The following is a 16,340-nucleotide window of genomic DNA, read 5'->3' as shown; positions in this document are numbered from 1 at the left end:
AGGTTAGGGGTGTGTAGGTCTTGTACTTAGTTGCGACTTACACAGGTGCAAGCTATGCAGTGAAGTTTACACTTTGGCTTCTAAATTTTTATTATTTAACATTTCCGGGTAGCCACAAGTTAGTTTTTGTCTGTGTCTCTCTTGTTTCCATTTATTTTGCTTTGTTTCTAATTGATCATTGCAGGTTTGCAGATTTTTTTCTTTGCTCTTTCTAACACTCACCTTCTGCAAATTAAAATGTGCTGTTTCTCCGGCATTTTGTTTTATTCTGGATAACGGATTCACTTCCAGGTAAGTTCAGTGCTTTCTATGCTCGCTTTGACTGCTAAGACATGGAGGAGCCACCACAAACTCCCACAGCACCTAATGATCCTGTGATTTCAGTCTGAGGCCGAGTGTGAGCATCTTTAATGACTGTTGCCCAGTAGCATTTACATCCATGGTAATGAAGTGTTTTTGAGAGGTTAATGATAAAACATACCAACTCCTGCCTGAGAAGCGACTTGCATTCGTTGCAATTTGCCTACTGAAGCAACAGGTTCCCAGCAGATGCCATCTCATCCTGGAACATCTAGACTGCAAAGGTGCATACATCAGAATGCTCTTTATTGGCATTCAATACTATCATCCCCTTAATACCAATCAGTAAGCTTCAAGACTTTGGCCACAATTCCACCTTGTGCAATTGGATCCTCAATTTCCTCACTTGCAGACTTCAGTTTGTTCAGATTGACATCTCCCCCACAATCTCCATCAGCACAAATGCAGCATAATGCTGCAAGCTTAGCCACCTGCTCTACTCACTTTACATTTATGACTGTGGCTACACAAGTTTGGTGACAATGTTTTATGCCAAATCAATGGTGGTGACGAATCAGCATATAGAAGGAAGATTGAAAATCTGTCTGACTGGTGCCATACCAACAACCTCTTACTCAATGTCACCAAGAGCAACAAACTAATTATTGATTTCAGGAGGAGGAAACAGGGAAGTCCATGAGCCAGTCATCATCTGGGGAATAAGAAGGGGAGAGGATCAACAACTTTAAACTCCTCAGTATAATAATTTCAGAGGATCTGTCCTGGGCCCAGCACTTAAGTGCAATTGAGAAGAAAGCACGGCTACTTCCTTAGGAGTTTGTAAAGATTTAGCATGACATTTAAAACTTTGACAAACTTTTATATATGTGCAGTGGAGAGTATATTGACTAGCTGAATCACAGCTTGATATGGAAATACTAATGTAAAATCTTACAAGAAGTGTTGGATAGGGCCCAGTCCATTACAGGTAAAGCCCTCCCCACCACTACAAGGAATGTTGTCACACGAAAGCAGCATCCATCATCACAGATCCTCCTCACACAGGTCATGCTCTCTTCTCACTGCTGCCATTCGGAAAATGATACAGGAGCCTCAAGACTCACACCACCAGGTTCAGGAATAGTTATTACCCCTCAATCATCAGATTCTTGAACTAAAGGAGATAACATCACTCAACATCACTTGCCCGATCACTGAACTGTTCCTTCAACCCATGGACTCGCTGTCAAGGACTCTTCTTCATCTCATGTTCTCAATTTTTATTGCTTATTTATTTATTAATATTATTTTTGTATTTGTGCAGTTTGTTTTCTTTTGCACACTGGTTATACATCCAGTTTGTGTAGGTCTTCCATTGATTGTTGTGGTTATTGGATTTATTGAGTATGCTCTCAAGTAAATGAAGCCCAGAGCTGTATATGGTGACATATATGTATTGAAATTGAACTTAAATTTTGGATTTCTAGCATCTGTAAAATCTCTTGTGTAACTTAAAATGTTTGATTTCTCCCTTTTCCAATTCTGATTAAGAATCCTTCACCAGGACTGTCATCTGTGCTTCACTCCTGTGGATATTGTATGACCTTCTGAATAGTTAGAATAATTTTTTTTTTGTTGTACCATAATGCTGATTATAGTCTAGGATTGGAGAAAGGAGCGCAATTAATTTGAGTACAAAAATTTTCTACGTTAAATAACTTGATCTTCAATTGACTAAGAAACTTGTATTAAAATTAGTGTTTACAGATCTATAATAGTGCATTTATTACACAGTAGAATTAATGCAAGTCTATTAACGAATTAAATATCTGATTTTTGTAGGAGCTGCATGAGTTACTTGGTCTTGATAATAAGCCCTACTTTCGGCGTACTATGGCTTATGATTTTCCAAATCAAGAGCTGATGAATAAGTATCTGAGAAATATACACAAGTACATTTTTCTTCCTGATGCTGAAGAATTCCAGGTGCATATCTAAATATATATCTACATGCTGTGTGTGTCAAAAAAACTACATAAACATTCATGCAATTACAAATAATGTAATGTTGTCTAAATCATTTGTAAAACATAACTTCACTGGATATTTTGCACTTTTAAACAAATATATTTTGTTTATGAATAGGTTCATCTGGTGCATGGTTCATACAACTACCATCATTATGTACAGGATAATATAAATGACAGTGGATGGGGTTGTGCGTATCGTGCTTTGCAAACCATCATTTCCTGGTACAAATTTCAGGGATATCTCAACATCGATATTCCATCTCATGAGGAAATCCAAAAGGTATGAGAAAATCCCTCTGAAGGGCATTCTTTTTTTCATTTTTATTTGTGCTTTTGGATTTATTAACCAGGAATCCTGGTACAACAAAATGCTTACATTTTTATTTAATGTTTGTGTTAGTTGTGATTTTGTGTGTGGCACTCATCTTTGAATCAAAAACAGTCATGGTCCAAGTGCCAGTACGGGAGAAACATGGGACACCATTAGATTTATGCTCTAGTGCAGGAATGTACTTTTCTCCGGAGGATATCAAACCAAGCCCTATCTGTTCTCGTAGTTGTAAAAGATTCTATACACTATTTTGAAGAAGAGTTGGAAGAAACAGATTCAGATTATCTAGATGTTAAAAACACATTATTATTTGTGCAATATGCAAATTGGCTGTTGTACTTCCTACCCAAAAATCATAGCGAGATTTTAATGTCAGGGAATAAACAGATACAGACATTGTGCAAGGGTAGATGGCATTAGTTGAGTTTGGCATCATGGTTAACATAGACATGGGTCACCAAAGGGCCTATTCCTATGATGTATTACTGTATGTTTTTGTGCTAGAATATGTAAAAGTAGTTATGAAGACATTTTTTCCAAAACTATTCAATGATATTGAAAGATAATATGATAAATTCACTTGGAGTAAAGAATTTCTTCCCTTTATCACTGCATGATTGAAACTCCAATGTGTCAATAAATAGATAACTGTGAAATTATTCTAATTTTGCAACAAGGTTGCAGCAATTAAAGGCAATGCCCAATTTTGTCAGAGATAATAGACTTGGTGTGTGGTATCACAGAGCTCTCTTAATCTCTGTTGGTGGTTGTCATTTAATCATTGTATGTTATCTTAAAGTAAAACTCAATGTGAAGCAGTTTCATTGGCAGGAGCATGAGACAAGGTGGAATTGCTCACATATCAAATTCATTTGATTAAAATTAGCAAAATTTGGCTCTGCCCCGAACACTGAACAATCAAAAGATTCTGATATAAGCACAGTTGCATATTTGCAGCAGGGAAGTATAAAATTAATTTTCTTGGTGAAGAAGGGGTAATTGAACATATTTATCCGGAAATTTATTTACCTTCTCACATGCAATATGTGCATCTATAAAAGCAAGGTGAAAGTGTGATTTTATTCAGATGTGATACTGTCTATGGTCAAATGTTGTGTCGTTATAAACCTGCACAAAGAATCACCTAATTAATGAGATGGTTGTTAGTACTGCATCAAAGTACAGGTACATAATCAAATGAAGGACTAACCTGCTGAATGCTCCTGGAATTCAGGACCTGCTATTTATGATGCTGAATCTGTGGTATTGCAACATACAGTTATCCATAATAGCATATAATTTAGCAACCACCCTAATGATGAAGTCTCTACGAATATCATCGATTTAAGAAGTGCATAGAATTATGGGCATATGGTATCAGGATTTGAATAAGTAGTGCAAAAAAAGGAAGGGGAAAAATAGAAAATAGAGAGGTGGTGTTCATGGGTTCACTGTCGGAGGGGAAGAAGCTGTTTCTGAAACATTGAGTGTGTGTCTTCAGGCTCCTGTATCTCTTCCTTGATGGTAACAATGAGAAGAGGGTATGTACTAGATGTGGGGTCCTTAATGATGGATGCTGCCTTTTTGAGGCATCGCTCTTTGAAGTTGCTCTTGATGCTGGGGAGGATAATGCCCATGATGGAGTTGGCTGAGTTTACAACTTTGTGCAGGTTTTTCCAATCCTGTGCAGTGGCTCCCTCTATACCAAATGATTTACAATCATCTTCAGCCCAAAGTGCTGATTGGATCAATCTTCAGTCTCTTCCTGCAAGCATCACCATTGCAACTTCAATCTCCAGCTTGTAAATGATTGTCTAGAAACCACTCTGCAGTAGATGCAGCATAGAATATGGATTCCTGCGGTGTCTGGAATGGTATATTTAAGAACTATGCTCTAGATCAAACTGTTTCTTTTGCGAAGCAGTTCCACTGCTGTTGCAAAAAAATTGCCCAGGTATCCTCTGTTGACAAAAAAAAAGAGTACCTAGTGCCCAAGGCTCTGTTGTCAGCCAAACAAAGTGGTAAGATGAATTGACATTTATCAGTTTCAAATGGCATCTGCCCAACAATAGATGACACTTACAGGGACCATTCACCTGCACCCTCATTCTATTCTTGTTGCAGGGTGCCGGGGGTGGGAAGCAGGGAGCAACTGAAATGACTAACTGATACTTAGAACAAAGAAGATGATTATCTATTTGGAGACCAGGATCGTGTATTAGGGCCAGTTATCTAAAGCTGCTTCAATAATAATAACCCTTTGATATTAAATCAAAAAAGAGTTGTGGTACTTATTGCATAGTGTTCAACTATACTTGATACACTTTTTCTTAAAACAAAAATCTCTGAATGGTGTTTACATATGTACTGTATAACCTGTGCCAGTTGCATCATATAAATGTCTAGTTGTCATTTTTGTAGTTATTAGCAAAATTATTTGGCAGCTTTCTGAGCAGTTATGCATTGTATCACAAATACAATTTTAAAAATCTAGTCTCAGATTTTGGAGTGTTATGATGTCAATGAAGCAAAACATTGAGGAAGAGGAGAATGTTATCATGAATTGGGGTGATGATGCATTGAGAGGGACACTGATGAATCAAGAGAATAGATTCCTTGTTGAGCTGTTTCACAATGAAGCCTTACAGTGAGAACTCTGGCAAATACCTGCTGTAAAATCGACAGAGGTTACAAAGGGTTTTGGGAATGATTTGTGATACACCAGAAGTGCAGTGAGTAATGAACATGTGGCCATTATGTCAATAAAAGCCTTGAGATGCATGCTTCTGGGTTTTCTGCACTTTGCTCCATTGTTACTTAGAAAAATTGTCAATGCACTTAATGGTTTTTGATAACAGAAATACAATAATCTTGTCAAACACTTGTTTAAAAAATCCTGAACTGAACCAAAATAAAAACTGAAACCTTACTCTACTTCCCAACAATCTCCTCAATGTTTAATTCTTCATTTCACCCTCACAGATTTAGTACTTCTCACATACATTTCAGATATTGTACACAGCAGCTGATCAGTCATAGCGGCTAGAGACTGATTTTACATTTGATTTTACATTTTATGCATTGAACCTTGCTACAGTTGTAAAAATAATGTGACCTGAAGAATCTTGTTATGTATAATTGTCTTTTCATTTCCCTTCTTCCCTTTCTCATCCTACCTTTTTTAGGAGCATTTACTGTTTGGGTAGCTTCTTGTCACTTGGCCACTTTCCGGCCAAGTAAACTCTCCAATGGCATTCACAAACCTCTGTGCAAGAATTATACCTGCAGGTTTTACCACCTGTTGGAATGCAACCAATCCATCTGGTGTAGATGCCATCTTTCCAAATAATCTGAAGTTTCCTGCACCATCACTGCAGTCATGTATTGATTTGTACCAGCCATTGATTTTTGCCTTCACCTACGCCCCATGGAGGCTTTATGCAAACTTGGATTAACATTTTGTGGCCACAGATACCCTAACTATTGAATCCCTTATGAATGTAGCTCCCCATTTCCTTCCTAACTCTTCTCCATAAAGCTGATATACAACTTGATATTGGCTGTTGTTCCATGAGGAACTATTGCTATTGCTATTGCTTCCAGGATTCAGAAATGAATACTAATTTATTATTTATCATCAATTAATGATGTATTTTTGGAAGGCCTGGTTGTAGGGTGTTAGCATATTGCGAACTACTAACACTCAATCTGGCTGATACATTGTAAAGGTGCTAGCTCTTGCTTCTGATCCAAAATCTGGATCTTGATATCTTCCACTTAATGATAATTAGTGTACTTGTGTTTGTGCAGGGCAGGAGTCTTTAATTAGTGTACTTGTGTTTGTGCAGGGCAGCTTGTCTTTCCTACAAGGCACAGAATCAGAATTCAATGTAACATTCCTGATGTGCTTCTTGAGATGAATTAAAATCAGAAACGTTCTTGGGTCAATACATACCTATCCTTGGGCTGATTTGCTAGTTTAATTGGCAAATAATTACCTTCTAAGAAGCACCTCTGTTCTCCTTTGCACTGAATTTCCATGCTTGTCAAATCTTTTATTGCAATGACAGAATCGAACAGGTCTTGTGATTGGTGTAATGAGACATCAGTGATAAGGCTGTAACTGTTTTTCTGTTGCGGTTGAAACGATAAGTAAATGCCTTTTTAATAAATGTTTCTTTCAAGTATTGTATTGATATAAATTGTCTATATTTACATTTTCAGAGATTGGTAGAGGCTGGAGAGAAACCTCCTGATTTTGTGGGATCATCAGAATGGATTGGATCTTTTGAGATACAAGCAGTTTTAAATACAATGAATATTACATCGAAGATCTTGAGCATCCAGTAAGAAAATTAACAAAGTAAAATCTTTTCCAAATATATCAAATTACACACATCATCTTACCTGCTCAACTACTCTGCTTTAACTTTTTGTAATAACTTTCTTTAACTTATGAATATCACTTAATATCTAATAGCCACATTGTTTCAGAACTAAAGAGTGGAGTTACTGCATCAGCATTGTTTGATTCTGCTAGAATTTAAACACTTCATTTAGTTTGACTAAATTTTGAAACCCTTAGGAAATGTATGCAAAGGTTATATAGTCTTTCTTTGTAATATAATTTTTACTGTTGTGACATTTTTATTTTCTTCAACTGTACTATTTCAGATGCCTATATACTCTTACTGAATTTTAGTACCAGACATGCTTAAATCATCGAGCACTAGTGAAACTGAAACATGACTTTAGCATCTGTTCACTAAATTTTAGTGCTCTGTGGAAACACCAAAATCTGTCAGTGTTCTGCAAGTAAATATTATGATTTGTTTTTTCTTGAACCCAGAATGGTAAGCTCACATTGACCTCCCAGCGGTAAAGTTTTATCCACTCAATTTACCTCTGGTCCTTTGCAGCTTCTTGTACCCGTTGAGTTGTTAGCCTCTGAACTAGCTTATTCTGTTTCCAAACTTGTTTTATATCCAATTATTTTTTTGTGGCTGGTCTAGTCCTACTGCTGACTCAATACAAGACTATCTTCCCAGGCAAAACTCTTCATAAATTCCAACTTGCCAATAGTTACTCTGTCCTCAACTTGCTGTTATTGACAACTTCAATTTTTGTTGTATCTTTTTCCCTTTATCCCTAGAAATCCTCATCCAATCATGTCTGGGATATTTTACAAAAGTTGCCTTCATTCAGTTCTCAAAACTTTAGGTCTTCTTTGTCAATATTACAAATCTGGATTAATTATTTTACTTTTTGGGTTCTATCTTGTTCAGTTATTGCATTAATGTTACCAAATATAAGTGTAAATCATTGTGAACTCAACACTCACTTGTTTTTTTCCCCTCCAAGCAGATAATAATGCTCCAATATATGTCCCTGATTGCAGTGACTCCTTTGCATCGCAATCAATTAACAAAATATGTGAATGTGGCCAACCACTCACCTTAATATCAACTAACAGCTGTACTTGCATTTCTTTGAAGGGTCCCAACCCATAACACTGACCATTCCACATGTCCTGCTTGATCCACTGAATTCTTCTGACATTTTAGGGGTTTTTTTTTTGGCAATCTCTTTTGACTCTTAATTTCTGTACTCACCAAGTGTCATGCAATATATTTTATTTTGATTGGATCACTGGATGGAGAATGGAAGGTCATCTTTTTTTCAACTAATTTCTTCCTCTTTTACAATTGTTAATCTCAAGTGAGCCTATTTACAGCAGGGGCCTGGAATCCAAACACAATTGCTCTTTCTTTCTCCATGTTTGCACTTTATACAGTGACACTGAGTTATTGGAATCCTGTGTTTTTATCCAGTCTAGGACTGGTTTTGTATCTCCTCTATTTGTATGTTGGTCCATATAAGGTTCTAATCTGTGCTTTTCAATAGTCATGCATTTATTCAACTGGTAGCCACACAGTGAATGTTGGTATGAGAGGAAAATGTTGCCCCCAATTACTCATCTAAGTTTAGATAGTTTAATCTGGCTACTTGTATACTTCACTTAATATTGAATGAACCTAACACTTTATTTAAACAAAAAAAAACTTTTAGTTGAAATGTACAGAAACTAGTCAAGAAAATTTAATTTCCCTCACATATTTATCTACACTCTTTTGTGTTGGGATTTCTTGTATGATAGAGTCTAAAGCAGATATGAATGACTTTTGTTATTGATTTAATGCCAAAATTGAAATAAATCTCTTACAGACAAGGTTCTGAGTTTGCTTTGAACGCCAGGGAACTTTCTGAGCATTTCGATGTGCAAGGATCTCCAGTTATGGCTGGTAAGTTTATCATTTCATTCTTACAATTGCCTTCTAGCATGAACTTTTAATTCTGGTAGTTGTATAATTTAAGACTTATCTAGAATATAATTAAATATTCTGGCTCATCTGCACATTGCATATTTGCAAAGTTTTTAGTGATCTCAAAAGAAAGATCCAAATTAACAATCATTTTAACATTTCTCGGTAGAAAATTAGACATAAGAAATTAAAAATTAAAAACTGATTATTTTTGGTGTTTTGACTCTTGAAGCAAGTATTAGTAATGGATTAGTAAATAACTGAAAATGCCTAATTGCAAGATCATAAAGACTTCAGATAATAGCAAAATGCTGCAAGACCTTGGCCAATCAAATGGCATCTATGGAAAGATATCCAATCACAAACAAGGGAAAATCTGCAGATGCTGGAAATGCAAGCAACACACAAAATGCTGGAGGAACTCAGCAAGCCAGGCATCATCTAGGAAAATGGTACAGTCAAAGTTCCGGGCTGAAACCCTTCAGCAGGACTGGAGGAGAATAATGCTGAATAGTAGATTTGAAAGGTGGGGAGAGGGGAGAGTGAAACGCAAGCTGATCGGTGAAACCTGAAGGGGGAGAAAAGGGGGAAGGAGCACCAGAGTGAGGCAGTGGGCAGGCAAGGAGATAAGGTGAGAGAGGGAAAAGGGGATGGGAAATAGTGAAGCTGGGGGGGGGGGGGGGGGGCAGTGCCAAAGTTTGAGAAATCAATGTTCATGTCATCAGGTTGGAAACTACCCAATTGGAATATAAGGTGTTGTTCCTCCAACCTAAGTGTGGCCTCATCACGACAATGGATAAACACATCAGAATGGGAAAAGGAAGTGGAATTAAAATTATGGCCACTGGGAGCTCCTGCTTTTTCTAGTGGACAGAGGGTAGGTGCTCAGCGAAGCGATCTCCCAATCTACGTCGGGCCTCACTGATATACAGGAGGCTACACCGGGAGCATCAGACACTGTATCTGACACCAACGGACTCCAGGTGAAGTGTTGCTTCACCTGGAAGGACTGCTTAGCACCCTGAATGGTTGTTGGAGAGGAGGTGTAGCATTTGTTCCACTTGCAAAGATAAGTGCCAGGAGGGACATCAGTGGGGAGAGACTAATGGTCAAGGGAGTTGTGTAGGGAACGATCCCTGCAGAAAGTGGGGGGGGGAGGGTAAAGGTGTGCTTGGTGGTGGGATCCTGGTGGAGATGGCAGAAGTTTTGGAGAATTATATGCTGGGCACAGAGGCTGGTGGGGTGGTAGGTGAGGATAAGATCCTTAGTAGAGCAGAGGGAGGATAGGGTAAGAGCAGACATGCATGAAATGGAAGAGATGCGGTTGAGGGCAGCTTTGGTGGAGGAAGGGAGGCCCCCTTCTTTGAAAAAGGAGCATATCTCCTTCACTCTAGAAAGAAAAGCCTCATCCTGAGAGCAGATGCGACGAAGGCAGAGGAATTGAGAGAAGGGGGTGGCATTTTTACAAGGTGGGAAGAGGTATAGTCCAGGTAGTTTTGAGAGGCCATGCATTTATAATAGATATTAGTGGATATGCTGTCTCCAAAGAAGACAGCTGAAGGAAGTGGGAGAGCCAAAGGAGAAATTATTTAGAGTAAAGACAAGGGCAGAGGAGAGTGGTGGTGGAGGGGAACTGGTTAGGTCTGGTGTCCAGAAAAAAATGGAGAGCTTTGAGGCCTTCTGGTGAGGGATAGAGGTGTAGAGGAACTGGTCATCCATTGTAAAAATAAGATGTTGGGGGCCAGGGAACCTGAAATTATTGAAAAGATCCAGATCGTGTGAAGTGTCACAGATGTAGGTAGGAAGGGACTGAACTAGGGATAAAACATAGTCCAGGTATGCAGATATGAGCTCAGTGGGGCAGGAACAAGCTGAAACAATAGGTCTACCTGGACAAGCCGGTTTGTGGATCTTGGGTAGGAGGTAGAAATGTGAGGTGTGGGGTCCGTGAACTATGAGGTTGGTGGAGGTGGTTGGGAGGTCCCCAAAGTCAATAAGGTTGATGATGGTGTGGGAGATAATGGCCTGGTGTTCCTTAGTCGGGTCCGGTTCAAAGGGTGAATAAGAGGAGGTGTCAGAGTTGGCGCTGGGCCTCAGCAATGTAGAGGTCAGTACACCAGACTACTACAGCATCTACCTTACTTGTGGGTTTGATGGTGTTATGAGTGATGAACAGACCTGATGGACAATGGGGTGCAGAGTTAACCATTCCCAACCCCCCCGAGAACCACGAACCATTACCATTACATGTTGCTATGCTGCTCATGAGAGAAACACAGGCAAGAACATCTGCTACAGATAAGAGGGAGAGAGAGACTGTTGATTTACAGTATTTTGACTCTTCCTGGATTATTTATCTTGCACTACAAGGCCTTTGCTCGTTAACATTCCTCAGAAGACAGCAGGAGTGACCTGATGTGATGGACACAGTCATTCAGAGTTGATGGATAGCTTAGACCCCGTGAGTAGGGATAAAAGACAGGTGTCTGGGGAGACACCCTTCAGACACACCAGTGGACACTGACTGAGTGTTGTGAACCCACAGAAAGGTGGGGGTTTCGGGGACCGAACCAGGAGATCGGTCAGTAAAACTCACAGTGGTACGGCGAGGCTGGTGGGGACTTGTGTGTGTGTGTGTGTGTGTGTGTGTGTGTGTGTGTGTGTGTCCACTCATGCCAGAGTGACGAGTCCACCACAGAAGAATAGTCTAGCTGAAGGATGGAGGGGTCATAACTGAATGGCCACAACGATACAACAGGCTAAAGAAAGCCACAGAAAGTTTGCTTGCCACAACTGCCTAATCTCTCACTCTCTCTCTCTCTCTCTCTCTCCAATGATTTCAACACAACCATAAACTACCTCAGCATGTATGAACTGAACTTTATACTTTTCTATGACAATTCATCATTTACCCCTAGACATCGATAGAGCTTGTTTATTATTGCTAACTTGTTTTATATGTATATTTGCATTTTTCATATTGTATTGTGTAGTTTGCTAATAAACACCTTTAGTTTTGGTATCACCAGAGTCCAACAGAGTCTTCTTTCTCTGCTGGTCTGACACCCAGTTACGAGGTACGTAACAATGGTGACACTAGGATTGGTGTGGAGGGAGTGGAGAACCGAGTGTTCAGAAGGATTGAGGTTGGAATAAGATAGGAGAGAAAAGTGTTGAAGTCTAGACATTTGATGTCCCATCAGCAGTTGGCAATGAAAAGGTCCAGAGCAGGCAGAAGACCAGGGCGGGTTGTCCAGCAAGAGGAGGAGGGTTGAAGACAGGAGAAGGAGTGTTTCTCTCCTCTCCCCTCCACCCCCCACCTTTTAAATTTACTGCTGAGCTTTTTTTTTCTCCAGTTCTGCCGAAGGGTTTCAGCCTGAAATGTTGACTCTACTCTTTTCCTAGATGCTGCCTGGGCTGCTGAGTTCCTCCAGCATTTTGTGTGAGTCTGGAAAGAGGAATCAGTCACTTTTTCTACTTGGAGACTGCAAATGATAGAATCTGAGGCAACAAATAATCTGCTGGAGGAGCTCAGCTGGTCCAGGAGCATCTCAGCATCTGTGGTGACAGAACAGATCACTGTCATTTCGAGCTGAGACTCTGCATCAATCCATTTTTTTTCTTTTTGTTTGGCAACATTTCTGCTTGGCTGGCTAAGCCCTTTCAGCATTTATTTTCTTACATCAAATTCTACCACCTGTAGTTTAATTTGTTTTCCAGCATTGTGATTGGAGAGGGTTGTGGAATTGGAAGCATTTTCTTTGGGGAGAAGTAAGTCAAGGAGAGATATAAAGGTAACGGAATTTTGAAATCAAAGCTATTCTGAAATAGGAACCAATTTAGGTTAGTGAGAATACAGTGTAAGCAGTTTGGAATTATTTTTCATATGGTTTTGGGATGTAAAACAGTCAATTTTGGGAAAGAGTTATATTAATCACTTTTATGATTATCTTTTTAAAACAGTTGTTTATTTTGAAATGTATTAAATTGTATAATCCTGGTTTTTCTAACATATGAATTCCCTAACTTGTATCCTGCCACTTTTAATGCTTTTGCTTTACAAATCAGGTAGTGAGACCTTAGCACACATTATTCTGGGAATTGCATGGAATGAAAAGACTGGTGTAGCAAAGTTCCTTGTCTTGGACACACACTACACTGGAGAGGATGATTGGCCCAATGCTGTTGAAAAGGTATGTGAAGGGAAAACAGCTGTGCAAATTATATTTCCAATTGGGTAAAATTTACAATCATATAAATGGTGATAATGGTAAAAATGAAATAATTTATGCTTGCAAGTTTTTCAATTTGTTTTTGTAATGTTTTAAATGTGGCTTCATCTAGGGATGAAGCAATGTTTTCAATGGATTTATCAGGTAAATTTTTATTCCATGCTATCGTGCCTTTACTGAATTAATCACTTTTTTCTGTTCCTGTGTACCTCAATTCAGATATTCTTGCAAATAACAAGGAGATTTTGTGGCAAAGAAATATTAGATATGTTATCCGTGCTGTAATACTCATTAAATTGAGGAATTCTGTTTCACATTATCATAGAAAATAGTGGATTTTATGTTTTCTCAAGTATCATTTTCCTTTAAAACAAGATGCCTTTGCTTCACTTTAATAGAGCGATTTTTTTGGGGGGGGGGGCGGTTTAGTACATTTACATTTAGCAAATTACTTTGGCGCACGTCTTCAGATCTGAGTATAAATTATAGATTTCATTTGAAGTGCAGCTCTGAACAATCAGTTCCTAAAAGCCATAAATCCCAGACCAGACAATGTGGATTAAAATGCATTTGGATGTCTGTGGTGTGGGTACAAATTGGGAGCTATGAAGTTTGTGTGTAGTTTCAAAGAAAGCATTGTACAAACTAGATTGTAAATATGGAGTTGTGCAGATCATGTTGCTGCCTGTGACACAGACGTCAGTAGTTGAAGAAGGTGGTGTGCAGTCTAACAGTGAGTGATCATCTTAGTCGCTTTTCTTGCCTTTTGGACATTGGAGGAATGGAATGCCACAAGTACAATTCATTTGTTTATTGGCAAACGGTGGAGGAGGATGGCAGGGAGCTGTGTGACCTTGATCATAATGGGCTAGACGTCCATGACGTGGCATGACGTCCATGCTGCGGTCAGTGCTGGCTCCCAGTGTTTGCTCAGCAGAAGACAAGCTATATTTTGTTCAACTGCAGACTGCTGCAACATTCATGGATTCAGGGACTTGGACTGCATTTTTTGTGTGTGACTGTATTTTACTACCATGTACTGCGTGTGTTTGCTATCTTATATGTGTTATATATGCCTTATGACTGTTGATACTGTGTTTTGTACCTTGGCATCAGATTAATGCTGTTCTGTTTGACTGTATTCATGGATATTCATGTATGGTTGAACGATAATTAAACTTGAACTTGAAAAGTACACCTAGTAGTCTGGATGCCAGTCAGCCATATTTAACAAAAGGATGCTAAATGTTGCCCAGAAAAGCTACTGCAGATTTTTGAGTTTGAATTCAATAGGAAGGCAAATTCCTTGTTAGATTTTATTACAAAAGGAATGGATTTTAAAATGCAAACAGAAAAGATTGTAGATGCTGGAATCTGAAGGAGAATAAAAAAGCACCTCTGGAGGATCTCATTGAACTCAGGAACTCCAATTACCCATTCTGTACTTGGTTTCTCCACTATAGAGAAGACAAAATTATTAGCTTGGGGAAAAAGTGCAAGTGAAATGATAGAATTTAGAAACCCCAGGGAGTCAAGAGACATGGGATTGGTGCATGAAAGGAACCATGAATTAGATTTTTTTTTGTATTTATTCTGTCTCTTCTGGAGATGGGCTCTGGCTGTGCTAAAAGATTTTGATGGAGCCTGAGTTACTGAAGATGGAGATTGCCCACCAACACAAGGGCTAGGAGATGAAGCTGCCAATGGAATATTTTAACAGAAGAAGCATATTCTGATAATAAGTTAATCCAAAAATAAACTTATTTACACTTAAGTAACTTTTTACTTTATTTCAGGGAGTTGATTGGAAATCTGAAGACTTCTGGGTGGCAAGCGAAACTTACAACCTCTGCCTGCCACAGAGACCAGTGGGTGTTTAGAGCCAGAGCCGCCTCAGTGTTTATTGTTGTGGAACTTTGGCTGGAAAAGAACATAAATTTCAAATTGCAGAACTTAACCACCAGCCTGTGTGTACTTGAGACCAACTGAGAACACAAGGGTTGCATACACGTGTTTTACAAATACTGCAATAAAAAAAGCAGCTAAATATGTTTTCAGTGTTATTGCTTGTACAACATATGCAATATGTTAGAAATTTAAGACACTTAAGATCACATACTTATCAAAAGGTTCACTTTCATTATACTTTTAATGATTATATAAGGGTTCTTGCTGTTCTCTCTGATTATTGTAACTGTGGAAGCAGAGGAAATACTAAATTTTATGAAATGTCATCAAAATAAGCAGGGCATAACTTGGTTCAGTAGACCAAATTTAATTACCATGCATCACACTTAAGTGTTAATAAAAATATAGATAATAAAAAATGTTACTTAGTTTATTGGTAAGGCTGAAGTTGATGTGACTGAACAATTTTTGATTCCTAAAACAGTTTTAGTGTGAGTGGAAGGGATACAATAAAGTAGCACAGTTATACTTTTTATTCATGTGCTCCATTCTTTCAGAAAAAAATCTGTGTTCTTTTTTTCATGCTGTGTGAGACTTAAAAGGTGTCCAGCAGTATCCTTGAAAATATTGCATTTTTGAAGGAACATTTACTGCCAGAGCTACCTACTTCCAAGGAAGGTATTTTTAAAACAAAATGTCTGTTGTCTGACTCAAGTCTGCTATTTCATGATGATATAGAAGATCCTATAGATCCTATTTTTGAGTATATGCTTAAAAGTTAATCAGTGTTGTAGGCCAAATGTATTTTGTTACAGTTGCTAACAGATAATGGGAACATTTAACTCATTGCTATTTATGGGATATTGTCCCTGAATTTGATGATGTGATTCCCTAAGGTAACAGATCATTGGGTAGGAATGCTTTAAAACATGTAATGTTATCAGAGCTGCAAGTTGATTGTAGTAACAAATGCAAGTTGTTTGTAGTAACAAAATTCCTTATTTGACAGGCAACATTTCATTGAACACTTGCATATCTCAGTACAACTAATTTCAATGGCAGACTATCTCAAACTTCGGCCTGTTTTGATTAAATCACATCTCTAGTTTAAATATTTATATTGTGATGCATTGTTCTGACTTGAATTATACCATGCCTGGGTATTTCAAGTTTTAATTAATTGTCTGATCAGCTCCAGTCTACAGGTATACTCCAC

General features: G+C 38.3%; 1 protein-coding gene across 1 annotated transcript in view; it reads left to right on the top strand.

The window, feature by feature from the left end:
- ufsp2 (ufm1-specific peptidase 2) overlaps nt 1-15,659 on the top strand; it is a 126,010-nt gene extending 110,351 nt beyond the window's left edge. Inside the window, exons 18-23 of the mRNA XM_059974020.1 lie at nt 2,143-2,286; nt 2,446-2,610; nt 6,886-7,007; nt 8,887-8,963; nt 13,053-13,177; nt 15,013-15,659. Of these exons, the coding sequence (XP_059830003.1) occupies nt 2,143-2,286; nt 2,446-2,610; nt 6,886-7,007; nt 8,887-8,963; nt 13,053-13,177; nt 15,013-15,096 (717 nt within the window). The 3' untranslated portion in view covers nt 15,097-15,659. The remainder of the gene's footprint in view (nt 1-2,142; nt 2,287-2,445; nt 2,611-6,885; nt 7,008-8,886; nt 8,964-13,052; nt 13,178-15,012) is intronic.
- Nucleotides 15,660-16,340: the final 681 nt, after the last annotated feature.

This window comes from Hypanus sabinus, chromosome 7 (assembly GCF_030144855.1).
Source record: "Hypanus sabinus isolate sHypSab1 chromosome 7, sHypSab1.hap1, whole genome shotgun sequence".
Classification (NCBI taxonomy): domain Eukaryota; kingdom Metazoa; phylum Chordata; class Chondrichthyes; order Myliobatiformes; family Dasyatidae; genus Hypanus; species Hypanus sabinus.
Note: the sequence above shows the minus strand (reverse complement) of the source record. Positions and strands in the feature narration are given on the sequence as shown.